Source organism: Apiospora aurea, assembly GCF_038362705.1.
Source record: "Apiospora aurea strain CBS 24483 chromosome Unknown utg000007l_segment0_segment0, whole genome shotgun sequence".
Taxonomy (NCBI): domain Eukaryota; kingdom Fungi; phylum Ascomycota; class Sordariomycetes; order Amphisphaeriales; family Apiosporaceae; genus Apiospora; species Apiospora aurea.
In genome coordinates, this window is record NW_027117394.1 from 1,388,721 (window position 1) to 1,414,085 (window position 25,365).

Consider the following 25,365-nt stretch of genomic DNA (forward strand, 5'->3'; position numbering starts at 1 on the left):
GCACCTGTGACTGCTTTATCGTCACTAGGTGCTGAACAAAGCTTAAACATGATATATTAATCCACAGACTGAGAACTGAAAGCAAAAGCATCAACTACATGATGTCCCTCGTTGACGGTATCTAAACCCATTCAAGTATAAGTTCTCAAACAGCAACCTCAAGGTCTATATTTTCCGAAGGCCGCGGGATCGCCGAGTTAACCGGTCAGAGGTAGACTTTCTGGTACCTCATAAATGCACGTAACATCGTTCACCTTAAGGCCAGGCTTAATAGAGAGGGATACAGCTCGAGGCTGGTATCGCCGAGCACGTTTCTGCCGACCATGTTGCTGCTGAGCGGCTCGGAAGTCGCTACCTCGAAGCCTTACTCCCATCCCTTGGTAGCGATAGCGTCGGTCTGATCCTGCTCGTTCGCCGTCGCTTCCACCGGGGGCGCGGGCGGGTCGCCCTCGGGTCCCGATACCGTCGAGACCAGGGTCGCAATGACGCGCTCCTCCGCCGGCAGCTGGACCGACTGCTGCCAGTGGAAGAAGTCGTCCGGGTCCCACTCCTGCTTGACCTGCCGGAGCTTGGTCAGGTTGCCGCCGTAGTAGGCCGCCTCGTACCCAACGGCCGGCAGGGGCCGCGTCCGCGAAGTTGACGAAGACGGCCTGCTGCGCGAGCGAGTAGAGCTTGAGCTTGGCCTTGAAGCGGGCCAGGAACCCGCGCATGTCGCGCTCGACCCACTTGTCCAGGAAGACGATCATGATGTAGCACTGGTACGAGGCCTCGCGCCAGGGGTACGAGGTCGCGCGCCGGCTCGCGCGGCCGGCCCGGCCGCCCGTGTGGATGAAGGAGACGGAGCACTCGGCCCGCTCGCCCTTGAACTGCTCGCCGAAGGCGTCGAGCTCGTCCTTGACGGTGATGACGGTGTTGTTCATGTCCTGCATCTGCTTGCGGCAGTCGACCGCGAAGCCCGCGAACAGGCGGAACTCGGTGCTGTTGGGGATGGATCGGAGCGTCTCCTCGCTCCACTGCGCACTGTTGTCGTGTTAGTGTGTCAGTCATTGTTTTATCAATCTTCAAACAAACTCGATGGAAGAGAAACCTTTATCACTGATCGGTGGGGGTTCGGAACTTACGCCAGCGTCTCGTGGAGAAAGCGACTAGATTTCTCTTCGATACAACGCCGCTTGAGCCGCTTCCTGATATTTTCGTTTCCGAAAAACGCCGTGTCGATATGGTTTGAGAAAAAGTCACTGCCGCCATCGCAGTAGCTGATGAACCGCACCTGCGTTCCGAGCTTACTGTCCGCCCGGCGAAGCCAGGTGGCGTCGATGGTGATCCTGTCCGGCCAATGGTAGGAGCAGAAGCTGGCCATGGTCCTCGTGATGGAATCTTCGATGTCCAGCTGCTCCTGTTCGCTTCGCGTGGCGAAATCGTCGGGCTTGTAGGACCAGACGTACCGACCCGCCGTCACCATGCCCCAGCGGGTCCTGCAGCTTCTCGACCCGCAGCTTCCACTGGACGACGACGCCGAAGTTGCCGCCGCCGGCGCCGCGGAGCGCCCAGAAGAGACGACCCGAGGGAGACTCCGGGTCGTCCTTGTGGGTGACCGTCACGGTATCGCCCTGCGCCGTGACGGCGGTGATAGCCAGCACCGAGTCGGAGCCCATGCCGAGGCCGCGCGAGAAGGGGCCCAGCCCAGCGCCCATGAGAAACCCGCTGACGCCGACGGAGGGGCAGTGCCCGCCGTTGGGGGCAAACCCGTCATGGCGCCCGTTGACGATGCGCTTATAGACGTCGGCTCAGAGGGCGCCGCCGTCGGCGTACAGGACCTGGTTGCGCATGTCGAGGCTCGTGCCGTTCATGCGGCGCATGTCCATGAGCGCGCCCTCGTCCGTCGTCGCGAAGCCGGCGTACGAGTGCCCGCCCGAGCGGACCGTCAGCTTGATCTTGCTCGATTAGCAGAACCGGACGACACGGGCGTCGTCGTCGCCCGTCGCCGGCTGGATCACGCAGTCGGGCCGTGTGTACCAGTAGAGCAGGTTCGTCGACGCGACGGAGCGCTCGTACTCGAGCTGGCCCGGGTTGTAGACGCGGATCCGGTTCGCGCGGCAGTGGTTCATCAGCTCGGCCGCGGGGGAGTCGGAGCGCGTGCGGCCCACGGGGGGCTTGGGCACGGGCTTCTTCGTGGCGGTGTTGCTCGTTGTGATGGGCGACGTGCTTGGCGTGGGCTGTTGGCTTACGGGGCGCTGTCCTGTTCCTGTCGGCGTCGAGGGTCGTTCTTGGGACGGCCCTCCAGATGTCGTGGGCTCGACCCGCTTCGCAGGACGCGCTTCAGCAAAGACATCATTCGAGCCTGTGGTCGAGGCCGTTGACGCCTCTTGCGTCTCTGGTGTGAAGAATGTATCTGCTTCTGTCTTCGTTGGTGACCTTCGTTTCGTTGGTGTAGAGGCCCCATCTGAGTCCGAGTCGGAGTCCAACTTCTTTCGTTTACTCGGTACGGTTTCCTTCGGAGGCATCGTGTGATACCTGATGCTCTACAAATGCGCATACTATGGAGAAATCTAACCTATGGTAGTGATTGGAATCATCGATGTTGGCTGAACACATTGCGTTCAGAAACGGCTTTGGCGCTTTGTTGTGACACGCGAGACATCACTCGAGTCTGACAAACAAAAGGCCCTTGACTAGAAACAGGAGTAACTCGAGTCTCTTGCTGCAAACGGAAATTGAGCCACGAGTCTTTTGACAGTAATGGTCCTCGTAGCATCTTCTCGGTATCTCCAGATTATGCGACATGTAAAATAAAGCAACCTAGAGAACCGGGCAAAATATGAAGATGGGACCTGCTTTCTCAACATGGCAAGGGTTCGCTGTCATATTTTCCAGAATGTGAAGACATAGAGGGGAATATGTTTGGCCCCCGAACAAGTATATTCTCTTATGAGAAATTTAGCCCGAATCGATGTGTTTCTGATGTCGACTTGGCCATATCTGTTCCGCCCCTGAACAGGGAAGTGCCAAGAATTCGGGAAAGATAGGGGTAAATAAGATTTGAGCCACTGGAGACGCCACAAACCCACCTGCACTGCCACATATGCTAGCATAACCCTCTGCACAAGGTTATGCTCATAGCCGATAACAGATTTAAGATTATCGCGAGTGGATAAGAGGAGATAAGGCGCGTCTCCAGATTATTCAGCCATTCAAGAAAGCAAGTATGACATTGTCGCCACTTTAGAAATCGCAACCAGCAACCATCAATTCAATTGGCGCCTTGTCGGTTGTTTTGATCGCAACATCCCCATCACCTCATAACAACAAGAATACCCGCCGTCGCGACGACATCGCCCACACAAAAGACAAGATGCCGCCCCAAATCAAGCAGGATCTCAACCGGTCCGGCTGGGAGACGACCGACTTCCCGTCCGTCTGCGAGTCCTGTCTGCCCGACAACCCGTACGTCAAGATGCTCAAGGAGGACTACGGCGCCGAGTGCAAGCTCTGCACGCGGCCCTTCACCATCTTCAGCTGGAGCGGCGACCGCGCCCACGGCCGCAAGAAGCGCACCAACATCTGCCTCACCTGCGCCCGCCTCAAGAACTGCTGCCAGTGCTGCATGCTCGACCTGTCCTTCGGCCTGCCCATCGCCGTCCGCGACGCCGCCCTCAAGATGGTCGCCCCCGGCCCCGGCAGCGAGATCAACCGCGAGTACTTTGCCCAGAACATGGAGAAGGAGATCGAGGAGGGACGCGGCGGTACTGAGGAGTACGAGAAGGCCGACGAGAAGGGGCGCGAGCTCCTCCGCAAGCTGGCCGCCAGCAAACCCTACTTCCGCAAGGGCCGCGCCATTGAGGACGGCTCTGCGACTGCGTCGGGAAGCGGCAGTGGCGGCGGTAGTCCTGCGGTTGGTGCTGGTGTAGGTGGCCCTGGGCCGATTCGCACAAACGACTCTCGAGCTGCGAGAGCGGCAGGTGCCGGCCCTCGAGGCAACAAGAAGCGACCGTTCCCCTCCGCGTCACAATTACCACCTGGTCCTAAAGATTGGCAGCCACCAGCCGACAAATCCATCATGTCGCTTTTCGTTACCGGCGTCGAGGACGACCTACCCGAATACAAGCTTCGCGAGTTCTTCAAGGTACACGGCAAAATCAAGAGCTTGGTGTGCAGTCACATGTCACATTGCGCATTTGTCAACTACGAAACGAGAGCGGCTGCCGAAAAGGCCGCCGAGGCGTGCCAGGGACGCGCCGTGATTGCGGGATGCCCGCTGCGTGTACGATGGAGCGTCCCGAGAGCAGTGGGCACCATGAACAAGGAGCAGCGAGGCGAGATGATCCGAGACGGACGAAGCGCGTTCTCAGACGTGAGGAAGCAGGGACAGCAAAAGGCGATCCAGGGTCGGCAAGCCAATCTGCTCATCCAGGGTGGCGAAGAAGGGTCTGAACAACAACAGGAGAACAACTTGGACATCGTCGCCGCTCCGCCGGGAGCCGACGACATCAATTATGCCAGTTTGGCGGGCAACTAAAAAGCGACTGGAAACTGTAATAGATACTGAGACGATAAATCATTTTCACGGCATAGCTGGCGTTTAGGCTCACGGGAAAGCATCAGGGGGACACTGGTCCCAATCAATTCAATCGAATACCCAAATACCTTCTCATTTTCAGTACCCACCTATGACTCCCAACTGGCATGAGGCTTGAGGGATTTGAATATTTGGAGAGGCTGATACCCCCTCGCCCATGGCATGGCGAAACCATAATCAGAGAAATTTATCACACGCTAGCCTACATAAATGGCAGATTTCCCTCCGGCCATTGAACAAAAACGTACACTTCCGACTTGATCCAGCCGGCGTGTACGTTTCTTCATTTTTTATTCTTTCCAGCCCACGATATTCTCACCCACTATGAGTATCCGACGGGCACCAGACACGCCATTTGGTTCGGCTCTTGCCAAACGGGTCAAGACAAGCCACGAGCGCAACTCCTTGTAAGTAACTGGCTCCTCCTGGTCTCCCGCCTCGTTTACTCCCTTTTCCAGTCTCTTGTCTCTCGAATTCGCAGAAACTCCGTATCAAATACCGCTGGAATGGCCAGCTAACTGAACGTATGACTATAGTTTCAATGACCCCATAGTCAAGATCGAGGTGGACGATGGCGACAACGGGCGACGAACATGGCACCTCCACCGGGCGCCGCTCGTAGAACAGTCTAGGGACTTCGAGAACCGGCTCACCAACGGCGACGACACCATCTTCCTGGGAGGCACGAGCGCCGAGACGGTCGAAACTTTCAGCAAGTGGATCTACACCAGATCTCTTGATGTCGCCGAACTCCGCCTTGGATTGTATGACCTAGCATATCTCCCGGACCCATTACCTAACTTTGGCGGCATGGACGACGATGAAGAAGATGAGGAAGACGGAGAGGATAGCGATAGCGACTACCCCTCCCATGATCTGAGTGACATTGATTCGCCATCCTCTGTCTATTGGACCGACATCTTCCTCGAAGACCACAATTACAACAGCACCGTCAGCGACGACTCTGTGACCTTGGCTGCTGCATCCCCTCCTCTCGTTGGTGACAGTGTCCAACACGCACCAACAACACCAACCCCTACAGACCAGTCTGACTCCGATGCCGCCGCTCTCTCCCTCTCCCACCCCGTCGACCGAGTGACCATCCGCCTCCTGGAACTGTACGCCTTCGCCCAGCAGTACGCCATCCCCCACCTCCAGAACGACGTCATGTCCCGCCTCGAGAACTTTCGCCAATCCCACCGCGCCGAGCGGCCCCAGCTCGGCTTCGAAGTCATCCGCCACGCCTGCAACAGCCACGGCGGCAACGAACAAGACGAACTCTGGCAGTGGCTCGTCCGGGACTTCTCCCAGTCCGCGCTCGACTCGCCCGCCGACGTCGACCGCATGTGCCGCGAGCTGCCCTCCGCGTTCTGGCGCTGCGCCTTCAAGGCGAAGCTCGCGTGGATCAACACCATGGGCCACTGGGACGCCTGCGAGACGGACGCGGTCGACTACCTCAAGGCCCAGCTGGCCGACGACGCCGCGGAGCGCGGCATGCTGCAAGCCACCGTCGACGCGCAGGCCGAGGCGATCCACAACCTGCAGAGCAAGCCGGCGCCCAGGACGAGAGGCTGGGCGAGCTCGAGGAGCAACTGGCCGTGGAGGAGACAAGAGTCGGGGCCCTCCAAATGAGGGAGTACACCGACGCCGACGCGATCCGCCGGCTCGAGGCGCGGTGCCAGAACCTCGCCGAGGCGCGCGACGTCGTCCAGGACCTCCTCGACGCGAAGGGCGCGGAACTGGCGAGCCTGAAGGCCTCGGCGTCGGCCGAATCCGCGGAGCTCAAACAGCTCCGGGACGCGCGGGACTTCCGTGCCGAGCAGTGCGCGGACCTCGCGGCGCAGCTGCGCACCGTCGCGGAGGAGCACATTGGCGCCCGGGACCTGCTGAAGGAGCAGGCCGTCGAGATCGGGAAGCTGCGGGCCGAGCGGGATCACAGTGTCTTCCAACGCACAAAGGCCGAGGCCGAGACGCGCGCCGTCGTCGAGGAGCGGGACGTGGCCCGGGCTAAGCTGGAGGAAACGGCCGTGGAGCTCGAGAGGCTCGGGAGGATCGAGAGCGAGAAGGAGGCTGACGCCGCTGCCGAGAACACGGTATACCTCCAGTCCCAAGCGGTCTCCATCGCTGCGGTGCGCGACCGCCTCGTGTCCCTCGCCGACGCCCGGGTCGCGGAGGCGGAGAAGCTCCAAGCCCAGGCCGCGGCCGACGCCGAGCAGATCGAGAAGCTCAAGGCCAAGGTGGGCGCCTTACGCTCTACCCGCGACGGCCTCAAGGCCGACCTGGCCTCCACCTCCGAACAGCGCGACAGCTTGCAGTCCTGGCTGGACAACCAGGCCGAGCAGCTCGGCCAGCTCCAGCTGCAGGCCGCCGCCGACGCCGAGGAGAAGGGCGATCTCCTGATCCAGGTGCGGGCGCAAGCGGAGCAGATCTGCAAGCTCCACGCCCAAGCCTTCGTCGATGCCGAACGTGACCCAAACCCTGGCGAGTCAGGCGCTCGAAGCTGACGTGCGTTCTGCATTTAACGAGTTCCTCCAGGCTTCAGAGGAAGGGTAGGAGGACGTAGAGTAGGAAAAGGAAGGGGGAAGAATCATAGAATCACCGCAGCCCTGTTTGCGATTTACGTTCTCATGTAGACACCTACATACTATAATGGATTTGTTGGACACTATGCAAAATACAACGAACGGCTGCGAAATATGCATGAGACAGAAAAATGTGATATCAGTGTATCCCTCCCTCGCCTCACTTACTTTATGCCCAACTGCCATACTACCGAATTGCCTGCAGGATAGAGAGTTAACAGGCCATAGCCAGATAGGGCTAACCCCCTAGTATGAGCAGGAATCTTAGTGTCAAGCCAAACACCCAACCTCTCACCAGGATTCCAGTCTATCCAAAGGAACTGAACAAGTCAGTGAGATTAAGCATCGGCTTATCTGTAAGTAGACTATGACTCACTATCCACCAGTTTGTCTCGATGTAGACAACTGTAAGAACCGAAAAGAAGGTACAAAGGAACCGACTAGGCAAAATAGAAGGACTGATCAAACAGAATGAATACAATGCTCCCTTCCTAATATCCCAATACTCCGCATGTACCTTTTCCTCGACATATGCAGAGAAACCCAAGCAGTGCACATTTCATGCCCAGCGAAACCCAAATCAGAAATATCCGCCATCGCCTGTGCTGCTATAGAAAAACACACCAACAAGAGCCACATCGGCATTGGTAAAATATACAAAAGCCACTGCCAACTCTTGGGCAAGGGAACGTAAAGAAGGAAAGATATCATCATCGTTACTCATACATCACGGCGTCATGCAACCCCGAAGCAGGTCCCTCGTCTTCAGAATATCTCCACACAACGACTGGATTCCCCCTTTCCCCTCCTCAGCACGTCCTTGGTCCTCTTTGCCAATGATGGTCCTCGCGACATCCAACAGCCCCTCGTTGCCTAATAGGCTGCCATAGCCGTGAGAGCTCGGCTGCAGTCCATCGTCGGAACCGTTGCAGTGAAGGCAGAGCTCGCTTGGCAGGCCGAGGATGCCCTCCATCTGCTCAAAGGCGTTGGTGACCAGTTGAATCACCATGGTGATCTGCAGATTGCCTGATTCTGTGTGGACGGAAAAGGTGGGATGTTAGTCTGGCAGATTCATCTCTCAGGGATCGAGTAGCAAGAAGAGACGCTGCGTCTTCTGATATGTGGCCCGGGGGTGAGGGGAAGTAGAGTGCAACAGGAAATCACGTACGTAGTGGAATGTTGCCGGACTGGCATACTCCATGTGTCTTGTTCGCGTCGGATGCGCGTTGTAGGTCTTGCTGTATATGCCAAAACAACGCGACATGAAGACGCAGGACGTGGACGTAGCATGTAATGATGAGGAGCACAGTCGCAGAGTCTGGCGCTGTTGCAGTCATCAAGCTGCCATCAAAGTATCCGGACGATGATGACAGCTGGGGCGACATGGAAGTCGGTCCGGGAGAGTACTGGGTGATGCCGCTGCTGTCGCTCGGCGAGTTCATGCCGCTGTCGTAGGCCGATCCGGAAGAGCTCTCAGATCCGCTAATGTAGTGGCCGTAGACCCCTCCTGTCGAAATCATGGATGCCGCATGATTAACTAGAGGTGTGTAGGGCGTATGGGGAGTAGGGGGAGTGGGGGGGCCCGCCAGCGACTATGTCCAGGGTGTTGAGGAACTCTTGCGTCATGCTTAGGATGTGCTCAAGAATACTAGGGCTGGGTGATCCCGAGTCCCCGGAAGTTGGGCCGACAAGAACGCTGAGGTCAGTGTGTGGTTGCGTTAATTGCTTCAATTGAGTGACCAGTTCCAAGTTCAAGTTGGTCAGGATCTCCATGTGGTTGTGTGACCTGGTATCCAGCTCATTGAAACTGTAACCAAACATCCCGTGCGAATTGGAGCTGCCGTGCGAAAAGTAATCCGTTTTATGTTCTTGTTCGGGTTGATGTTGCAGCCAGGACATACTCTCTGGCGTATGTGTCGCGGGGAATGCATGGTGTAGCATGGATACGCCGCTGGGGCTATTGAAGGCAGTAGTCGCGCTCTTATCCGTAGAGTCGGCAGCAAAGATATGAGCCATGGTAAGATCGTGGTGATCCCAGGCGTCGGGGGTGGTGACAACGGGCGTGGAGAACGATGGTGTGGCCGGGCCCGAGAACGCGCTCCAATCCGGCGTTGTTGGCGGCATAGCGAAGTGGTGTACGTTCAAAGTAGCGCCGTCGCTAGATCCCTGCATCAGATCTTCGAAATGCCATTGGAACGATTGAGCGGCCCCGGCCGTTGCGGGTATAGTCTGTGGTGCTGTTGCTGACATGGTCAGGGAGTCTGGCGCCGGTAATGTTGAGTCAACCAAACCATCTGATGTCAATGTGGTAGTAGCGGTAGCAGTAGTAGTAGCTGCAGCAATCCGCGGGGATTGAGAAGAAGAGCGGGTTGAGGACCTATCGCCCGCCCGCCGCCTCTTCCGCGAGACAGAGCTGCCGTCATCCTCAACGGAGTAGTTGCGCATTCGGTAGATTGGGCTCGTGGTGCAGGACGTGTCGGCTTTGGCGCACCTGTCGCACCGGCCCTGCGGGTCACCTCCCTTGCGTAGGCATCGGAGCTTCTGGCCGCGGCAGCGATCGCAGGCCGAACGTCGCGAGGAAACGCCGGGGGTAGGCTTCTTGTCACCGGCCATGTCTGTCTGTATGGCGATCTCTAACCTAAGCGCAGGGTATAGATAGTAAGGTATCCCCAGCTGCCATGTGGAAAACGGGGAATCATCATCTTATTTAACGGCCAGGGGGCCGGCCTTATGTGCAAGTCAGTCATCATTGGATCTGGTCATACTGTATGTGCGGACCTGTGAAAGACCGATTTCCTTCGGGTTGTCGTTGTATCTCCACTGCCTGGAGCCATCCAACACTGGTGGCTTTGCTCATCCTTGGGCAACTTGCTGAGTGTACGGGCCCGAGTCAGCAGGGATGATGGCTCATTTCCTTCGCATGCAGGTCAGCTCAGACTTGGTGTACATGTACGTACCGCCCAGCACATGGGCACACTGCCTGTAAGCAGTAGGTACCTGACCTGCCTTTTTGTCCCTCACACCAACCGAGACAACCTTCTGTTATGCGAGTATGTACCACTCGGACAGGTAGATTCGTCGGTATGCAGGCGGGTCTTTCAATATCAAGAACGGGGGAAAGATGCTCCCCCAGGGTATCGCTTCTGTCTGTCGGGATCGAGCACCGTCTGTTATGCATCGGCCCTTTGATGCGCTGACGCCGCGGTGGGATGAAAAGTCAAATGCGAATCGCTCAATTCCGGTTTCAACGTTGCACTTTCTGCACGCCAAATTGTGTAACGCTGAATTAGGTGCGTCGTACTCACTGTCGTGTTGACCGTCGGGTCTGGGTAGGGCATGCAGGGCTCGTCTCACAGGCACATCCGGCGCAATGTGCCCTGATCATTGGCCGCCTGAGCCGACGCGGCTGCTGGGCAAAGTTGCACAAGACGTGAAAAGACCCCTCCCCCAACGCCCAGCCCGCCCGCCCTCGCATTCCAGGGTTGTTGTTAATGACGACTCCTAATTCGTATCGCATCCGTAGCCGCCGTATGCTCCGCGATTTCATTACGTTGCCCATCCTTCCGGTGCCAACCCTCCATGCGGCTTCCTCGGGGCACTCAAGGCGAAACCAACTTCCCGCCTGTGACCTGTGACAAACGCGCGTATAACATGAATGCGTTCGTCCCATCGGGGACATGCCGGTCGCCTTAGTGAATGGAACCTGCCCACGTGGGAAATCAGCCTTACAAAGTCTCATCCTGTAGGTTGATGGAGCTTCGCAGATTACATCGAATACCTGTTAGTGCTTAGATGCGCATGCCCTTAGAGTAGGGTAATTGGGTTTGGTCCTAGGAAACGTGTTGTCTCGCGTGGTTGCGACCGACGCAAACCAGACCAACCGAATGGGGACAGGATGCTGTGACCAGTGACTCAAACGGCTTCAGGTTGCTCAGAATCTCCCATAATGGCGTTCTTGATCTCCAAAACGGCAGGCTTGTTGCTCCTAGAGGATGGCGGTTGGCGGATGAAGAGGCGACCTGCCCACTGCAAGCAAGTGCTTGAAGGATTGTAATCCTAGAACACTGCCATGTTGGGAGGTCCTATTTGGGCAGTCCAGCGTTATCTTTCTTGGCGACCGAAAGCAACGTGTTTTGCTTCCTGTACCCCAGTGGCGCCAGATGAGATCTCCTCGTCGTCATGAGGCAAGGAAATTGTGATACCTAGCCGTTATGGCATGCAGACAGTCACATCGTGTGGAGGGTAGGAGCTTGTGCCAATAAGCGGCGGCCTTGCCGGGCAGTGTGTGCCTGTCTTCCTTCTTGCCAAGGCTGGTCCTTTTCTGTATGCATGGTCGCATTCGTTTGATTACGACAATGATGGAATTCAGAAGTGGCAGGTTGAAAGGAATCAGGCAATGGATAGAATGTCGCCGACTAGACCTGCCCAGAGGCTCTGGCGAGCCCTTCGGTGAGGTGAGCACTTGGATGGCTTTTAGTTGCTACGGTCCAGGCTAGAGCCAGGCTAGAAGCAATAGAAGTAAGTCCTTAGGTTAGTGGGGAGAGGCGGTGGGGGTGGAGTACCCTAGCAGCCTAAAGTAGCAGCCTAGCACCAGTAAACCAGGTACTAATCCTGGCTACGCGTGGCCATTACTCTGGCCATCTTTCCACGAAATGGGCTGATTTGTTTGCAACTCGTTCACCAATTCCATCAATCCAACGACATGCGGACACCAGTAAGGAAAGTGAGAGGATTTAACCGGCGAGTCCTTCAACGGTGTTTCTGATATCTTCCGCCGGAGTAATTGACTCGAGATATATTATGGCAGCAGGTGCTTCATTGTCTGAAAGCCGCAGCCAATTAGTGACCCCATGGGCAAGTACCTGATCGTCAACGGGAAAAGATGGTGGGTAGCTAATCGGTCGCCGCGGGCTGGGCCGTGGGATTGTCGCTCCCCGTTGAATGATCGACACTGAATCCCTCCGGTTGGCAGAGGCTGCTGCCACACAAATCACGGCGTCATATACACAGAAGTGCATGTAGGTTGGATGTCCAGAGCCCCTTCTGCCTTACTACGTTCTCCATCGTGGAGGAGCAAAAGGCTGACTTGTATTATCTGATCCGATAAGAAATCTCGAAGCCACCAACAAAACAAAACATGATATTTCGCATTCGCCACATTGCTGACTAGAACCTGCCTACATCATGAAATGAGATTGACTATACGCTGATGCGAGTAATATTCTCAAGACTCGCGAGCCGCAACACCCAATTAAACTGCACTTTCCGTGCGAGTATTCTGCCTGTATTACCATCCCACTCACTAGCCTTTTGTGCCACCCAGCCCGACCTCGGCTCGTCGACCAACCCGTCTCTGCTGCGCAAAAGTGGGAGCACAACATCTTACCTCACCCGCTACTGCCAAAAGGCCGAACGCGCCTAACAAAAGACACTGCATCATGCCGTGTCGCTATAAGTAGAAGCAACGTCCAATGAGGTTACATGTTTAATCCCCACCACCACATAGGGCTCGCTCTACGGGGCAGTTAGAAGCCCGGCCAGTTTGTTATACTCACGATCCCCCCCCGCCCCCGCGAGCCCTCAACCACATCCGACGTCCCCGAAGCCAGGCGGAGTGCCATCTTCTTGGCTTGGGCATGTAACAGGCCGGAAACAGACAGCTTCTGGGCTGTATCTTTTCTTCTTGAAGGCACCTTGGCGTTGGATTGCTTATTCACTCAACTGCTCTTCTCGTCTCTTTTTCTCACTCTGCCTGCTCGATGGGATCCGTATCCGAGGAGGCTGGACCCTGCTTACACGTTGCTTACCTAGGAATCTATCCGGTGAGATGGCCCCACGCACCCTGCAAGATGTCGTCCACATTGGTACAGGTACATGCATCATTGAAAAGGGCCCCCTCCGCCTCGTCAGCGCTAAATATACCACTTACGTGCCACGCATCGCGTAACAAATCCGAGTGGTTCTGGCAGAGAGCCGTGCCGTGGTCACGTTCTGCCCTAGACAGACCTGCGGGTTTGAAACATGTTGCTCGTCAAATGCAATGCGTGTTTGTCTTACCAGACTGTCGGTAACGCCGTGTTTGTCCCGGATGGCCTTTCGTATAGCGGATGTTGGACGAGGGGGCAATTACTTTATATAACTAACGCCCGCCTGTTGCACCCAGTTCGTTCACGGACATGATCTCTTTACCTACTCGGGCAGAATGGAAGTGCATTACACCGGAACGGCTCCCGACGTAACGTTGAAGAGATACTCCGCGGCGGAAACTTGCTTTCGGCACAGTCGGCTGGGTCTGTATAAGATGGGGGGGACAATTCTAATGTAAAATGTCCCGACTGCCTAATCTAGGCATAGCCTAGAACACCGCGAGCCAGCCCTCACGCAGTCAGTACAGTACTGCGTGGATTGTAGTAGAGGACCTTGCCGAACTCGCTTTGCTGAGGGGGAAATAATACCCGGCATACACAGCCTCATCCTCCCGTTGTCGGCTGGGGGGGACCTACGTAAGACTCGAATCATCAGACAAAAGTCCCATCATCCTCCACCACCACAAGAGAGAGTAGGACTAATCATGAAGTGTGTAAAGTAGGCGAGTAAGCGAGCGGACCAATCACTCTTGCCCGCTGCTGCTGAGTAAGTGCATGCGAGGATGCAGCCTAACAGCAGTTGGGACGAACCAGCCCCGGTCTGATCCATATAACGGACAAATTATCGTGCGCCAAGTATATATGTGCTGCTACCTTTACAGAGCTGTTGCAGGCACGCCAACCGGAGAGACCAGACGGGAAATTCCCCCGTTGTACCGCGCTTCAGGCCTGACCTGGTTTATTCTACATCTTTCGTGTGACGCTTCAGCATCAGAGAATCTAGACCTCTTTGATCCGTACGATGCATCTCGGTTAAGGGGACCGGAGTAATGGGTCTCCCGCTACTGTGGATGAATATGACCCTACCCGGACGCTGATCGACGGAATGCCAAAAATAGATGTTCCTACCCTACGGCCTGCACAGAATATCTTCCCAGGAATTAGTGAAGCAACAACACCCCGGAACGGAACCGATAGAGGAAGAAACCACGGAGAAACTCCTTCAAGAATGGGACCCAAATTTTATCTTGTCAACCCCTTACTGAAAGACACCATGAAACGACATCAAGCAGGTGTTACGTAGATAAATCAAGTCGACATGTTTCACAGCGATTTACCATGATGTTGTAAATACCAAATCATGTGATTGTCCTCGGGTAGGTTAGAATAGGAATGCCGGCCAAACGGATCCTTAAGGGTATTCGGAATTTACGATATCACGACACTACAATGAAACATATATGCGGCCACAGCGCGTTTTGGGTCTCATTGGCAGTTTCTAGCCCTTCGTGCAGTTATGTGTGAGAATATCCAACTTGGAAGCTCAACGTTACGATTCTAGTGACTCTGCAACGTGGGGTTGCTATCGGTATCTGTTGCCTCCACTCACCCCCCCTTTTCTAGTAGCAGGAGTCTAGAATTTCACTGTCGAAATCTGGTATGTTACCGTAGAGTAGAATCTTATTTACTGACTAGAAATACAGTTCCGACGCCTGCAAGAGGTGTCATACCCATAAATCCCCCTTATTTGATGCTGCGAGCTTACGAGCCTGCGCCCATCTATCGTTCAACAATCGCATGATCGCCGTACCCTCATGTCAGAACCCTGACTCATTGATCGTGCGACAAGAGGAAGTAGTCGTGCTTGAAGACAACCAACCCCTCCTCGTTAAGCTTGATGATGGTAACTCCGGGCAGCGTGGCCGTGTCCCCCTTCTTCAGGGGGAAGCCGGGCAGCTCCGCCTGGAGCTTGAAGCTAATGACGGCCTCGAGAGTGAGCTGGCACCTATCCCCGTAAGCGGCGACCGTCGTATAGGTAAAATCTGATGCCATCTGGAAGAATTGCGTCAGAAATTGCCTGATGGCCTCTTTGCTCTCCAGCTTATCGGGGCTCGACACTAGTACGATCACGTCAGTTCAATAGTTCGCGTGTGAGAACATATTCCTCGCCAAGGAAGGACCGGCTTGGAAATACGTGTTGGCAAGGCCTCGGAAGAAGCAACATCATATCAAAACATACAGTAATCAATGTAATCCACCTTGCCGTCAGCTATACAGCCAACCATGGCCTCGGGGTCAGAATCACGCCATGACTTGAAGAACGGCTCCAGCAGAGACAATGCCTCCTTCTCTGATTCTGATGTGTCGATAGGCAGATCGGTAGTTGCAGCCATGATGTCGTGAAACGTGGGAGACGAATTCCTTCTTTCGTATCTCAATACGATAAACGTGGAGCAGAAAAACAATGGATAGGCAGGATGGATGGGACTGGGCTGACTGTGACCATTCCCCCTCCATCTTTAAGTAACAGGTGACTGGACTGCGCGGGTGTGCCTCGGCTGCCTCTCGCACGTAAGCGCTGCGCTGTAAGCAAAAAAGGGGGCGCAGTGCAGCTCACCCCAAATCTCGCCCCCACGGGGAGTCAGCTGAAACTGCTTTTTCGCCCAACGCTGGCTTGCGATTCGCTGGAGATATGTCCTCGTAATGCAGGGTCCTAATTGTGCTCAGCATATGTGTACATGCGACTGCAGGCCATGATTGGGCGCCCTGTATAGTCTACTGCCGGCGAAGAGGGGCCCAAATCCGATATGTTCATAGCTCATCCTTTGATCGAGCATCTACCAGTCTTGCTGGCAAGACTTTCTAACTGCACATTGATGTCTCGGCAATCGTATCGGCCGTCCCTTTGCATATGCTGCAGCCTATCAAAGCCGCATAAGCCCCAACCATCCACCAGGAGGTTGCACGGGACATACATATTATAAGCAATATTAATCATACCATGTATGCGGATGATACCAACTCGAAGTCCTATCACTGCGCAATGCGCTGCATACAGGACCTCGACGATGATGTGGTTAACTTGTCCCCCAATGCAGAGACGCGCGTAAATACGAGTTCTTGGGGGTGAAATATCTACATAACACATTACTGATTGATCTTCAGGGGCTGCAATTGGTCTCTTCTAGCGACCAATTCGGGCACATGCATTACTGTCCAGACATTGTAAGTAATACAAAGCAGCCATGCATGATGGCTGGTAAGGTGTCTGTGTTACGTTACAGTACTGTAGACTAATCCAACGATATCACAGGGCTGAGTAAAGCTCGCCGCTGTGTCACGATTCATCAAACGCCATACGAGATGTTCATGCAGCCCCCATCAACGCCTCTCCTCAACTCCCGAGGTAGGTAGTTGTAGCTCTGAAGAAAGGAACCTGCCGGTATCAAGCTCTTAACAGGGGTAGCTCCTTCGGACCCCTCCAGCAGCACCAGAAAGCACCCAGCCTGGTTTCACAGTACCAGAAACTCCAATGGTAATGTAACTACCGTCCACCCGAAATACCATGAGTCCATATTATCTGGAAGAACCATCAGCCCCTATCCAGAGCCGAGGTCAGATCGTAGTCGGGGGCGTGCCCCGCCACAAACGCTGATACCAGCAGTTACACCAGCCATCCCACTGCTCCTGCCGCGCGCCCTGCCGGAGGTGGTGCCGCAGCAGTTCGGGGCGTTGCAGCCGGATGCTGCTCGAGAGCCATGCGGACGGTTTGTCGTGTAATACCATGGCCCTCCGCGTCATGACCGCTTTGAGGCGCTCGAAGTCTTCCGGTCGCCGGACGTTCCACAAAGCAATGTGTAGTAAAGATAAATAGGTAGCAGAAATAAAAGATGGTATCGCTGTCTTTTTTTTTCGACTCATACCAGCGCAGGCCAGCAGAACGTTGTCAACTTATCAGGCATTAAATTTCTCAGAAATAGGAATGAGAGGAATCAAACACAGTTTACACGCTGGCATCGGGTAAAGCCAAAGGTATAAACTTTGCTCAGCTGTCTTCCAGTCGCGCCGGGATACACACTTACTCTTCTATATGTTGTACCAAATTATCTGTAGATATCCCATTGATCGCGACAACGCTGCCCTTGGGATTAAAGGTAGGTGCTTTCCGCCATGGAATAACCAATAGGCTTAGTTATCAATTACACTTTATATTTAGTAGGATAAGCATTATATTCCACTTGAATAACCAATACGCTATAATCTTGCTAATTATTCCCTAATCAGTAAACAATATGACATGATGAGACAGCACTGTCGCCATCAAGGGGATAGTCGAAACCGGATGATCGAAATCCTTAACCACATCAAGATTTGGATACAGACCTGCTGCATCCCCGATCCAGTTGCAAGAGTGCCGCAGACGGTGAGTACTTCGGCACTAGAAGGGCTCTCTGCCAAAACGGGTTTGGCTAACGAATGCCGTACGGCCGAGCTAGCGTCTTCGACACCCTGTAACAGTAAACTAGTCATGTTGTCGTATATGGGTTAGTGCTGGAGTTGGCTGTGCCCTATTCACCCGAGTAAGACAATGCTACCTTACCTGGTGGTGATGGATGCTCGGCCAATCACCCCTTGCGGTCGTCATACCGGTTCAGCCTCTGCACACCCCAGATAGGACGATAGCACCTTCCTCCGCATCTGGCCAGTGCCCTCCACTCTCTGACACTACTAAATTCTTCCTTCTCACGTTGTTCCTGAAGTCTCTGATATCCACCTTCAAATCAGCTCCCTGCAATCTTTGAGGTGCCAACTGGCCTCGACATGAGCTCTGCAAATCAATCAATAACGGCAGCTGATGCCGATGATGCTACTACGGATATCTCTGCATCGTCCATCACTGCTTGCGACATATGCCTCAAGATTCTGCAAATCTTCAGGACTTCCTTCGACGAGAAGTGTGCCATTGAACTCGGCAAGGCTGGGGATATCCTCGCACGTGAATGCGGGCACGCAGATTGGATCCGTGACATCCAGTATCTGTACAGTACAGGTCCTCGTTACGAGAGTAGAAGCCTTACTCTTCACTAGTGGGAATATCAGCGAGGCGCCTTCTTTGGATTGTCTTTCGTGACACAAAACACCTCCGCCTGGAGCACAACGAAATATTTCGAATTGGTCTTTCGACCTAACACACCACCCAACCACCCGGGGACGGCCCGCATTCTGGACCGGCATTGGGTCGACTTGGATCTCGTAAAGGATTGGAGGTCTCGATGACTTCGGGATCACGGTGATCAATGCGACAAATCTATCATTGCAAGCGCGAGGCTAGTCTACCCTCAGTGGCTAATCAATGTTGTGGATGGCTGCGAGGTTCCATGTCCCAAAGACGGTCCTCGTTTCGTCACCCTCTCTATGCATGGGGCCGAACCGGGAATTTCCGGACCACGCGATCTAATGCCGACGACGTCCAAAGAGTCGGGGCGCTGCGGGATGGTTACATCGCCTCTCAAATACCAACGACCATACACGACGCTATCGAATTTACCAAAGCTCTAGGAGAGACCTGGCTATGGGTCGATAGCCTTTGTATCATCCAGGACGATGCCGTCGCTTTTGACCACCAGCTGAAAAACATGCATCATATATACGCCACCTCAGTCTTTACCATAATAGCAAAGGACGGCCGGGACGCAGAGCATGGTCTCCGCGGTCTTCGGGGAACTTTCTTCACCAAGGTCTACTACGCAATTTGTCGTGCCTCTAGCTGCGGACGAAAGTGACGTTATGATGAAACCCGATTTCGAATACCCAAAAGCTAGCATGTTCGACTTCGACGAGAGAATGTGGACATTCCAGGAACAAGTCTTTGCTAGAAGACGCCTCACTTTCACGAACGGGCGGGTCGAATGGCTTTGCAACTGCGCAGAGTGGCACGAGCACCAATTGTACCACGCAGAAGCCGACCGGCACTCAGCCAGAGGCGCGCCGGACTCATACGTTCCTCGCGGGTTACTAATGCGTAATTACCCCAAGTCTCCATGGGATGTGTGATGTTTGTCAGGCGTTTCAACCAGAAGGCATTGGGCTTTGACGACGATGTTTTCAATGCATTCTCTAGTCTTCACACGCATTTGAGCTCGATTTTCCCGTCATGCCTCGTCTTTGGGCACCCCGAGCCTTTCTTCGATATTTCACTTTGCTGGTACTCTGTACCTGGCCTGCGCAGGAGGCGGGTTTCACAGTACTGTACTGGAGACCCAGCGCAAAACCGACTTCCCAGCTGGTCCTGGATGGGTTGGGACGGCGAGACCATATTTCCGGCCGACCTGGAGTATAAACAAGTCCCATCGATGGATGTGGGCTTTACCCAGGCTGTTACAAAATGGTATGCCCTTTCTGAGCCCCGGTTTGACCACAAAGCGGCTCACCGACTCTACGTGGCATGAACACAGGGCAGCTACGCCACAACAAACGCCGAAGGGGTGGGAACGTATAGAGTTTAATCCCCCGCCAGAATGGGGAGCCGACGGTGATAGCCTCGAATTGCGAGCTAAGCCGTCTTCTATGCCAAGAGAGCTACCGAGGTATGCGTATGTCCATGTCACCCAGTATGGCCATCTTGGTGATTATCAATGGTACCCTATGCCTGTCAGAGAGTCGGATTCGACAAGCGACGGCGGCGACGAATCAGGCGCACACAGCAACTTCCAGTATCTCCAATCTGTGACCATTCGAGCATATTTATATCGCGGCCCGAATAAGAACGTTTTCCCTGGAGATTATATTCACCTGCTCTATGATCGCAATGGAAACACAGTTGGCGGCCTGCGGGGGATTCACTATAAGGGCGAGAGCCGGACCCTAGAGCATGGAGCTCGATTGGAACTGCTAGCTGTAGCGAAAGGATGGTTCGCCATGTTTTCGCATTATATACGGGAAGAAGATGAGAGCACTGGCTCTAATCTCCCCGAAGACGATGCATTCCTGACGGAGGAGGAAGAAGAAGAAGAAGAAAGAACGAGCCAGGAAGCTGCTGAGCATGACCGCGAAGCTAACGGAGGAATTCCATGGATGGAGCGGGGGGAGGAGGACAAGAAGACGAAGCAAGACTGTTACCATGTACTCTGGATCGAGTGGGAGCAGGGCGTGGCGTATCGAAAAGGGTGCGGGTTTGTTTTGGAAGACAAATGGGAGGAGCTTGCGGAGTTGGACAAAGTCGTAGTGACATTGTGCTAGATGAAAGACGTACATCTATCACCCAGAATGTTTGTTAACGATTATTTGCTAACGACTATATTTCCGTTTAGATGGCCTGTCCACTCTGACACGAGCGAGCGCACCGCGGCATCTCGAGGAAGCACAGATTCGAGACCACGATAGGTTTGAGGGACAATGGTGGATACAGAATATTTATCATGAAAGGATGCAATTAACACGTCAGAGAGAGCACAGTCAGTTTAAAAGCCGTCCCAACATGGCTGGATACATCATGATCTATCGTGTCTACATTGCGGAACCCCCAAAGTCTACCCGGCCGCTCTAACGCCCTGAGCGACTTTCTAAAGCGCCCCGGTGTTTTCATAAACGTTCGTTCGTTGTTACATGTATATCATCAATTCCATCCATAAGGTAGATATCTTTAGACCATCGACTTGATCTCGCCGTCCTTGAGCTTGCCGGCTTCGACCAGGCGCTTGACCTCCTCGGTCCAGACGTTCTTGATCTCGTCGGCGACCTTGAGGCCGTTGAGCTTGCCGGCCAGCGCCGCAATCTCCTCGGGGTCGACCTTGCTCTGCACAATCTCGACGTCGTTGAGGACCGTGTTGACCTGATCGGCGCTGGCCTCGCCGCCCGAGGCGAAGTAGTTGGCGTCCTTGACGGAACCCTTGAGCACTCGCTTGTTCTTCTTGACGGCGTTCTTGGCGGCCTCCTTGGCCTTCTTGTTGGCCTCGCGGTCCGTCTTGGCCTTCTCCTCAGCCTCCTTGGCCGCCTTCTCCTTGGCCTCCTTCTCCAGGCGGGCGTCCTCCTTGGCCTTGAGCTCGGCGGCCTCCTTGTCGGCCTTCTTCTTGTTCTTGGCGGCGTTGGCCTCCTTGCGGAAGCGCTTGATGCGCTCGTCGCCGGCGGCGCACTCGTCCAGCAGCTTGCGGAGGCGGGCGTTGTCGTCGGCCTTCTTCTTGCTGCGGGCGTTGGCGTTCTTGCGCTCCATATGACGCTTCTGGCCGCGGTTCTCGTTGTCGTCGGGCACGTCCTCGTCGAGGTACTCGAAGGACCTCCAGCTGTCAAAGTTGTACCAGAAGTTGTAGAACTCGTCGACCTCGGGCTTGGTAGCGTCGTCGCCGCCCAGCATGGGGACGTTGGGGTTCTTGCTGAAGCGGGCCTCGGCCTTGAAGACCTTGCCCCAGGCCTTGAGGTAGTTCTTCTGGGCCTCCTTCTTGGTCGGGGGCTCGACGTCGGCCTTCTCGTCGACGGAATCGAACTGGCGGCGCTTGACGGGGTCGAGCAGGACCTCGGTGGCCTTCTGGATGCACTTGAAGAAGTTGTCGTCCTCGGTGCGGCCGGGAGGCGGCCTTCTTATCGGGGTGGTGCTTCAGGACCTTCTTGCGGTGGGCACGCTTGATCTGGTCCTCGGTGGCCTTGTATCGGTACTTGGACAGACCCAGGACCTGGTAGTGATCTTGGGACTAGAGGCATAGTGGGTCAGTATCAAAGTTGTGCGAGGGAGAGGAAAGTGTAGGTATAGCAACAGCAAACGTACCTTCCAGTCCTTGGCCTCACGCTGGAGCATCATAGGGTCCTCCGGCTCGCTGACATCGCTGTCGTCGTTCTGCTCGATGTTCTTGGCCTTCTCCTGGGCCTGGATGCGGTCATCCTCGGAGAAGGTGCGCTTGTGGCGGGCACGGCGGGCATGGGCCAGGAAGTGAGGGCCGACGGGCTCAATGGTGCGCTGGGTCGAGCCGGTGGTCTTGCCGACGGGCCTGAAGTCCTTCTCGGCGGACCAGCCCTCGGGCAGAGTGGGAAGAGGCCTCTCGACCTTGGTAGTGGACGCCATTTTTGATATTGTCCTGTGGTGATGCTGGCTGTTGTTGTCAGACTGGTCGAAAAAGAGTGCAACAGCGGGCTACGACAAAAGATAGCGTAAGTCAATTGGCGTGGGGCTGCCAGACTTTTTCTTTCCTCGCCTGTATTTTTTTTTTTAATCGGCCCCAGCACCGAGCACCTCTCGTTGACCAGGTTGGTGGGGCGCTATCAGTGCACTAGAGCGCTAGCGAGGAATGGACCCAGAGGTTTCTGGGCTGCGAGATCTGTACCAGCCACAGTGGTAGGGTGCGTAAGCCACACACACCTTTTCCAGCACCCGCTGTCGCATCGAGTCGCATGTCGGAACGAGGTAGGATTGCTGCAGTCGAAACATTCTTGATATCCTATTGCCTGTAGACTAGTACCTCTCATACAATTCTACTGTCGAGTGCATATATTCAGCAGACTCGCAAAGGCACAAGTTTCTTCGCCGACATTCTACTTCACAATGGCCGCAATCGCAGCGTACAGAAACCTCTGGCGGTCGGCGAGGATCGCCTTCCAAGGCAAGCTCCCTCCAAATCATGTACAAGATGCGACCAAGTCTGACCTTTAGATGCACAGGCGATCAACCCATTTTGGAGGCCGCGCACAACCAGATCCGCCTGGGCTTCCGCCAGCACGCCGACTTGAAACCATCAGACCCCAAGTTCGCCGAAGAGATCCGACATGCCGAAGACGTCGCAACCATCCTGAAGCAGAACGTGGTACAAGGAAAGAGAGAAGGCGACACCTACAGTATGTTATTGTTACGCATTGATGCTGTGCAGGATGGGTGAATTGGTAGATTGCTAACGCGAGACCTTCTAGAGCTGCGGATACATGAGCACGTCGAACGAGGCGACAACGACACGGTGAAGGTAGCTGGAGGTAAGACGGTCAAGGTCACTCCAGGCAAGACCTGCAGCAATTAAGCGGCAGCGAAGCGGAAAATCGAACTCACAATACTGTAAAAATAAGATAAGAAATGTCCCTGTAAATATGCCACGATACCCATAAAGTGTACCATCAACCCGATCACGACTCTTTCATACACCAACGCGGGGAGGGTAGTACCCTCGCCTCGAGGACCGATGCGCCGCATTCATCTTCTCTTCAACCGCGTCTAGCGCTAGATATATGTCCTGCCGTACCTCTTCAGCCTGGTCCTCGCAGCCTTTCCCATGAAGGTATGCCTCCAGGTCAGCGTAGGCATCGATGGTACGATGGTCAGCGAGCCCGTAACGCCCCTTTAACAGATCGATCAGCGCCGTCGCCGCTTCCACCACCTGTGCCGAGGTTTGTCTTTCGCCACTCAGTGCCGACAGGGCGCGCGAGTCGTAGTAGGAGATGACGTATTCTGGGTGATCCGAATAACCAAGCGCCAGCTCCGCTTCCGAAACGCCGTCCAGCACGCTCTCAGCCTCGTCGTAACTGCCGCTCGGGATGCAGACCCAAGCACGGCAGCCGCGGTCGCGGATTTCCTGACCCAGGGCATCATCATCATCGTCCTCTGTGGCAGCGCCGTGGGGGCTTGGCTCCTCGTCCGTAGTATCTTCTTGCGCAGCACCCCGATCCCCAGATGAGCGTCTCGTATGCCTCCGAAATACGGGATGTCCTTGGTCGGAACTATGTCGCACTCGCCCGGGGTGCCTCTTTATTGTCGTACCAGCTCGGCCAGGTGGACCTCGCACAAGGGTCTACCGCAGAGCAGCGAAATGTCCGAGAAGCTTGCCCCTTTTCCGCCAGGCTCAAACGTCGGCGTCAATAGGCAGAGCGCGGCGGGCCCCTTAGGCTGCGGATGATCCGAAATGGCGTCCAGCCTCTGGACGTAGCGTGCGTAAGAGCGACCGAGTTCCATCGACTGAAAGCCCAAGAGGAAGCCGGCGATATACCCGTACGCCCAGGCGGCGGGGTGATAGCGCCGTAGTATGATGTCGGCGAACCGGTCGAAACATAAGTTGACGACCTGGAAATCCTGACGTACCCGACCGTACTCCAGCAGCCGGCATGCCAGTATCACTAGACCAAACCATTCATTCATGGGCTCATTGGATGGTCAACGTCCAGCCGGAACGACCCTCTTCTCCCAACAGAGCTCGACCAGCTCACGCACTGCGACATCCCGTTAGCGCATTTGGTCTGAGAGTTTCATCATCGTCGCGTTCCATGGCAGTTTGGCATAGGCTTGAGCAGAAAAGCGTATTTGATGGCGAAGTTACTCTTTGGGGGAGCTTACGGTAGCGCATGTAATGCTCCGGCACCCGCAAGATATCGGGCAGCTGCAAAGAAGCCAACGGCGGTGCTGTACGGCCGCGCGCGGTCCGTTCCAGTGATACGCGCCGCAGCAGATCACGAACCCAGTCTTCGCTCAAGGGGACTTTCCCGTCCGCGGCGCGATGCCTAGGCGGGGTTCGAGTCCCCACCTGCATCTGTTGCGACCCAACGTCCCTCTTCGCTGCTTGTTCATGTGAGAAATGTGTTTTTACTGCGTGTCGAGATATTGGATGAGGGCAGTTGGGGCACACTGTTCTTGTGCAGCCCCCAACTGGCCAATTGCGCCTTGTACATCCGCGGCCTACAGTCACTGCTCATCAGCTGACGTGATCCACCACAATTACGGTCTTTTGTTTTGAAATACGCACGTTGCGAAGAAGTTGTATCGCTTCTCCATGACCAGCATCGTCTCCTTCAGCGTCAGGGCCAATCCATCGCGCGCGTATAAGTACGAGATGGTGTCTCGGTGATCATCGAACTGGAATGGTTTGGCGTACGTCCTTTTGCCTACTGCCTTCGACGGCGTCGTGGCGGACAATGATAAACCCCCCTTCTCTGCATCACTATCCATGATGGGGAACGGTTAGTTGGATGCGACGTGCGTATGCCACTACCGGTTCCGCGTATAATGGCATAGATCATCCAATCTTGAGGCTATCACTTTCCGTAGCCGATCGGCTGGCAGCTGCATCAAGCTGATCTTATTTCAAAGAATCAGGTCTTATACAGGCTTGTCAAAGTTGCTCGTCTCTGCCATGCGTAATAGATTAAGCAAGCTCACTAATGCAGTTTGAACGCGGTGCAAAGGTGCCAAAGTAGTTTTCTTTGATTCCCACCATCAGTGGGCATATTCGCGGCGGAAAGTAACATTTAATGTCATTGCCGAGTCAAGTTTCTTGCATTCGTATGAAACTTCCCCTAATTTCCTAGATGTGATGACAAGCAAGCACATCTGACAGAATGCATTGCCACCAGGCTACTTTCATCCTTGCTCAAGGTGAAA

At 54.9% G+C, this 25,365-nt stretch overlaps 11 protein-coding genes across 11 annotated transcripts; 5 read left to right on the forward strand and 6 right to left on the reverse strand.

Annotated features, from left to right (window-relative positions):
• Positions 1–364: 364 nt before the first annotated feature.
• On the reverse strand, positions 365–2,504 carry PG986_010695 (uncharacterized protein; the record flags this gene model as incomplete). Its single annotated transcript, XM_066846917.1, has 6 exons — positions 365–559; positions 606–1,020; positions 1,122–1,390; positions 1,446–1,772; positions 1,818–1,934; positions 1,962–2,504. 6 exons carry the CDS (start codon positions 2,502–2,504, stop codon positions 365–367), a joined length of 1,866 nt encoding a protein of 621 aa, XP_066696408.1.
• An 848-nt stretch (positions 2,505–3,352) lies between these two features.
• Positions 3,353–4,516, forward strand: PG986_010696 (pre-mRNA-splicing factor slt-11; the record flags this gene model as incomplete). Its single annotated transcript, XM_066846918.1, has 1 exon — positions 3,353–4,516. The coding sequence occupies one exon, from the start codon at positions 3,353–3,355 to the stop codon at positions 4,514–4,516; it is 1,164 nt and encodes a 387-aa protein (XP_066696409.1).
• A 384-nt stretch (positions 4,517–4,900) lies between these two features.
• On the forward strand, positions 4,901–7,080 carry PG986_010697 (uncharacterized protein; the record flags this gene model as incomplete). The annotated part of the gene is made up of 3 exons (XM_066846919.1): positions 4,901–4,983; positions 5,113–6,085; positions 6,124–7,080. 3 exons carry the CDS (start codon positions 4,901–4,903, stop codon positions 7,078–7,080), a joined length of 2,013 nt encoding a protein of 670 aa, XP_066696410.1.
• An 805-nt stretch (positions 7,081–7,885) lies between these two features.
• PG986_010698 (uncharacterized protein) lies at positions 7,886–8,678 on the reverse strand (the record flags this gene model as incomplete). The annotated part of the gene is made up of 2 exons (XM_066846920.1): positions 7,886–8,190; positions 8,327–8,678. 2 exons carry the CDS (start codon positions 8,676–8,678, stop codon positions 7,886–7,888), a joined length of 657 nt encoding a protein of 218 aa, XP_066696411.1.
• A 13-nt stretch (positions 8,679–8,691) lies between these two features.
• On the reverse strand, positions 8,692–9,771 carry PG986_010699 (uncharacterized protein; the record flags this gene model as incomplete). Its single annotated transcript, XM_066846921.1, has 1 exon — positions 8,692–9,771. The coding sequence occupies one exon, from the start codon at positions 9,769–9,771 to the stop codon at positions 8,692–8,694; it is 1,080 nt and encodes a 359-aa protein (XP_066696412.1).
• Positions 9,772–14,855: 5,084 nt separating this feature from the next.
• On the reverse strand, positions 14,856–15,418 carry PG986_010700 (uncharacterized protein; the record flags this gene model as incomplete). Its single annotated transcript, XM_066846922.1, has 2 exons — positions 14,856–15,142; positions 15,265–15,418. 2 exons carry the CDS (start codon positions 15,416–15,418, stop codon positions 14,856–14,858), a joined length of 441 nt encoding a protein of 146 aa, XP_066696413.1.
• A 2,428-nt stretch (positions 15,419–17,846) lies between these two features.
• PG986_010701 (uncharacterized protein) lies at positions 17,847–18,113 on the forward strand (the record flags this gene model as incomplete). The annotated part of the gene is made up of 1 exon (XM_066846923.1): positions 17,847–18,113. One exon carries the CDS (start codon positions 17,847–17,849, stop codon positions 18,111–18,113), a length of 267 nt encoding a protein of 88 aa, XP_066696414.1.
• Positions 18,114–18,725: 612 nt separating this feature from the next.
• On the forward strand, positions 18,726–20,264 carry PG986_010702 (uncharacterized protein; the record flags this gene model as incomplete). Its single annotated transcript, XM_066846924.1, has 3 exons — positions 18,726–19,036; positions 19,090–19,413; positions 19,481–20,264. The coding sequence occupies 3 exons, from the start codon at positions 18,726–18,728 to the stop codon at positions 20,262–20,264; spliced, it is 1,419 nt and encodes a 472-aa protein (XP_066696415.1).
• Positions 20,265–20,667: 403 nt separating this feature from the next.
• On the reverse strand, positions 20,668–22,077 carry PG986_010703 (Zuotin; the record flags this gene model as incomplete). Its single annotated transcript, XM_066846925.1, has 3 exons — positions 20,668–21,573; positions 21,623–21,709; positions 21,784–22,077. The coding sequence occupies 3 exons, from the start codon at positions 22,075–22,077 to the stop codon at positions 20,668–20,670; spliced, it is 1,287 nt and encodes a 428-aa protein (XP_066696416.1).
• A 477-nt stretch (positions 22,078–22,554) lies between these two features.
• Positions 22,555–23,020, forward strand: PG986_010704 (uncharacterized protein; the record flags this gene model as incomplete). Its single annotated transcript, XM_066846926.1, has 3 exons — positions 22,555–22,612; positions 22,671–22,844; positions 22,917–23,020. 3 exons carry the CDS (start codon positions 22,555–22,557, stop codon positions 23,018–23,020), a joined length of 336 nt encoding a protein of 111 aa, XP_066696417.1.
• Positions 23,021–23,134: 114 nt separating this feature from the next.
• Positions 23,135–24,933, reverse strand: PG986_010705 (uncharacterized protein; the record flags this gene model as incomplete). Its single annotated transcript, XM_066846927.1, has 4 exons — positions 23,135–23,596; positions 23,755–24,107; positions 24,325–24,488; positions 24,731–24,933. The coding sequence occupies 4 exons, from the start codon at positions 24,931–24,933 to the stop codon at positions 23,135–23,137; spliced, it is 1,182 nt and encodes a 393-aa protein (XP_066696418.1).
• Between the last annotated feature and the right edge of the window lie 432 nt (positions 24,934–25,365).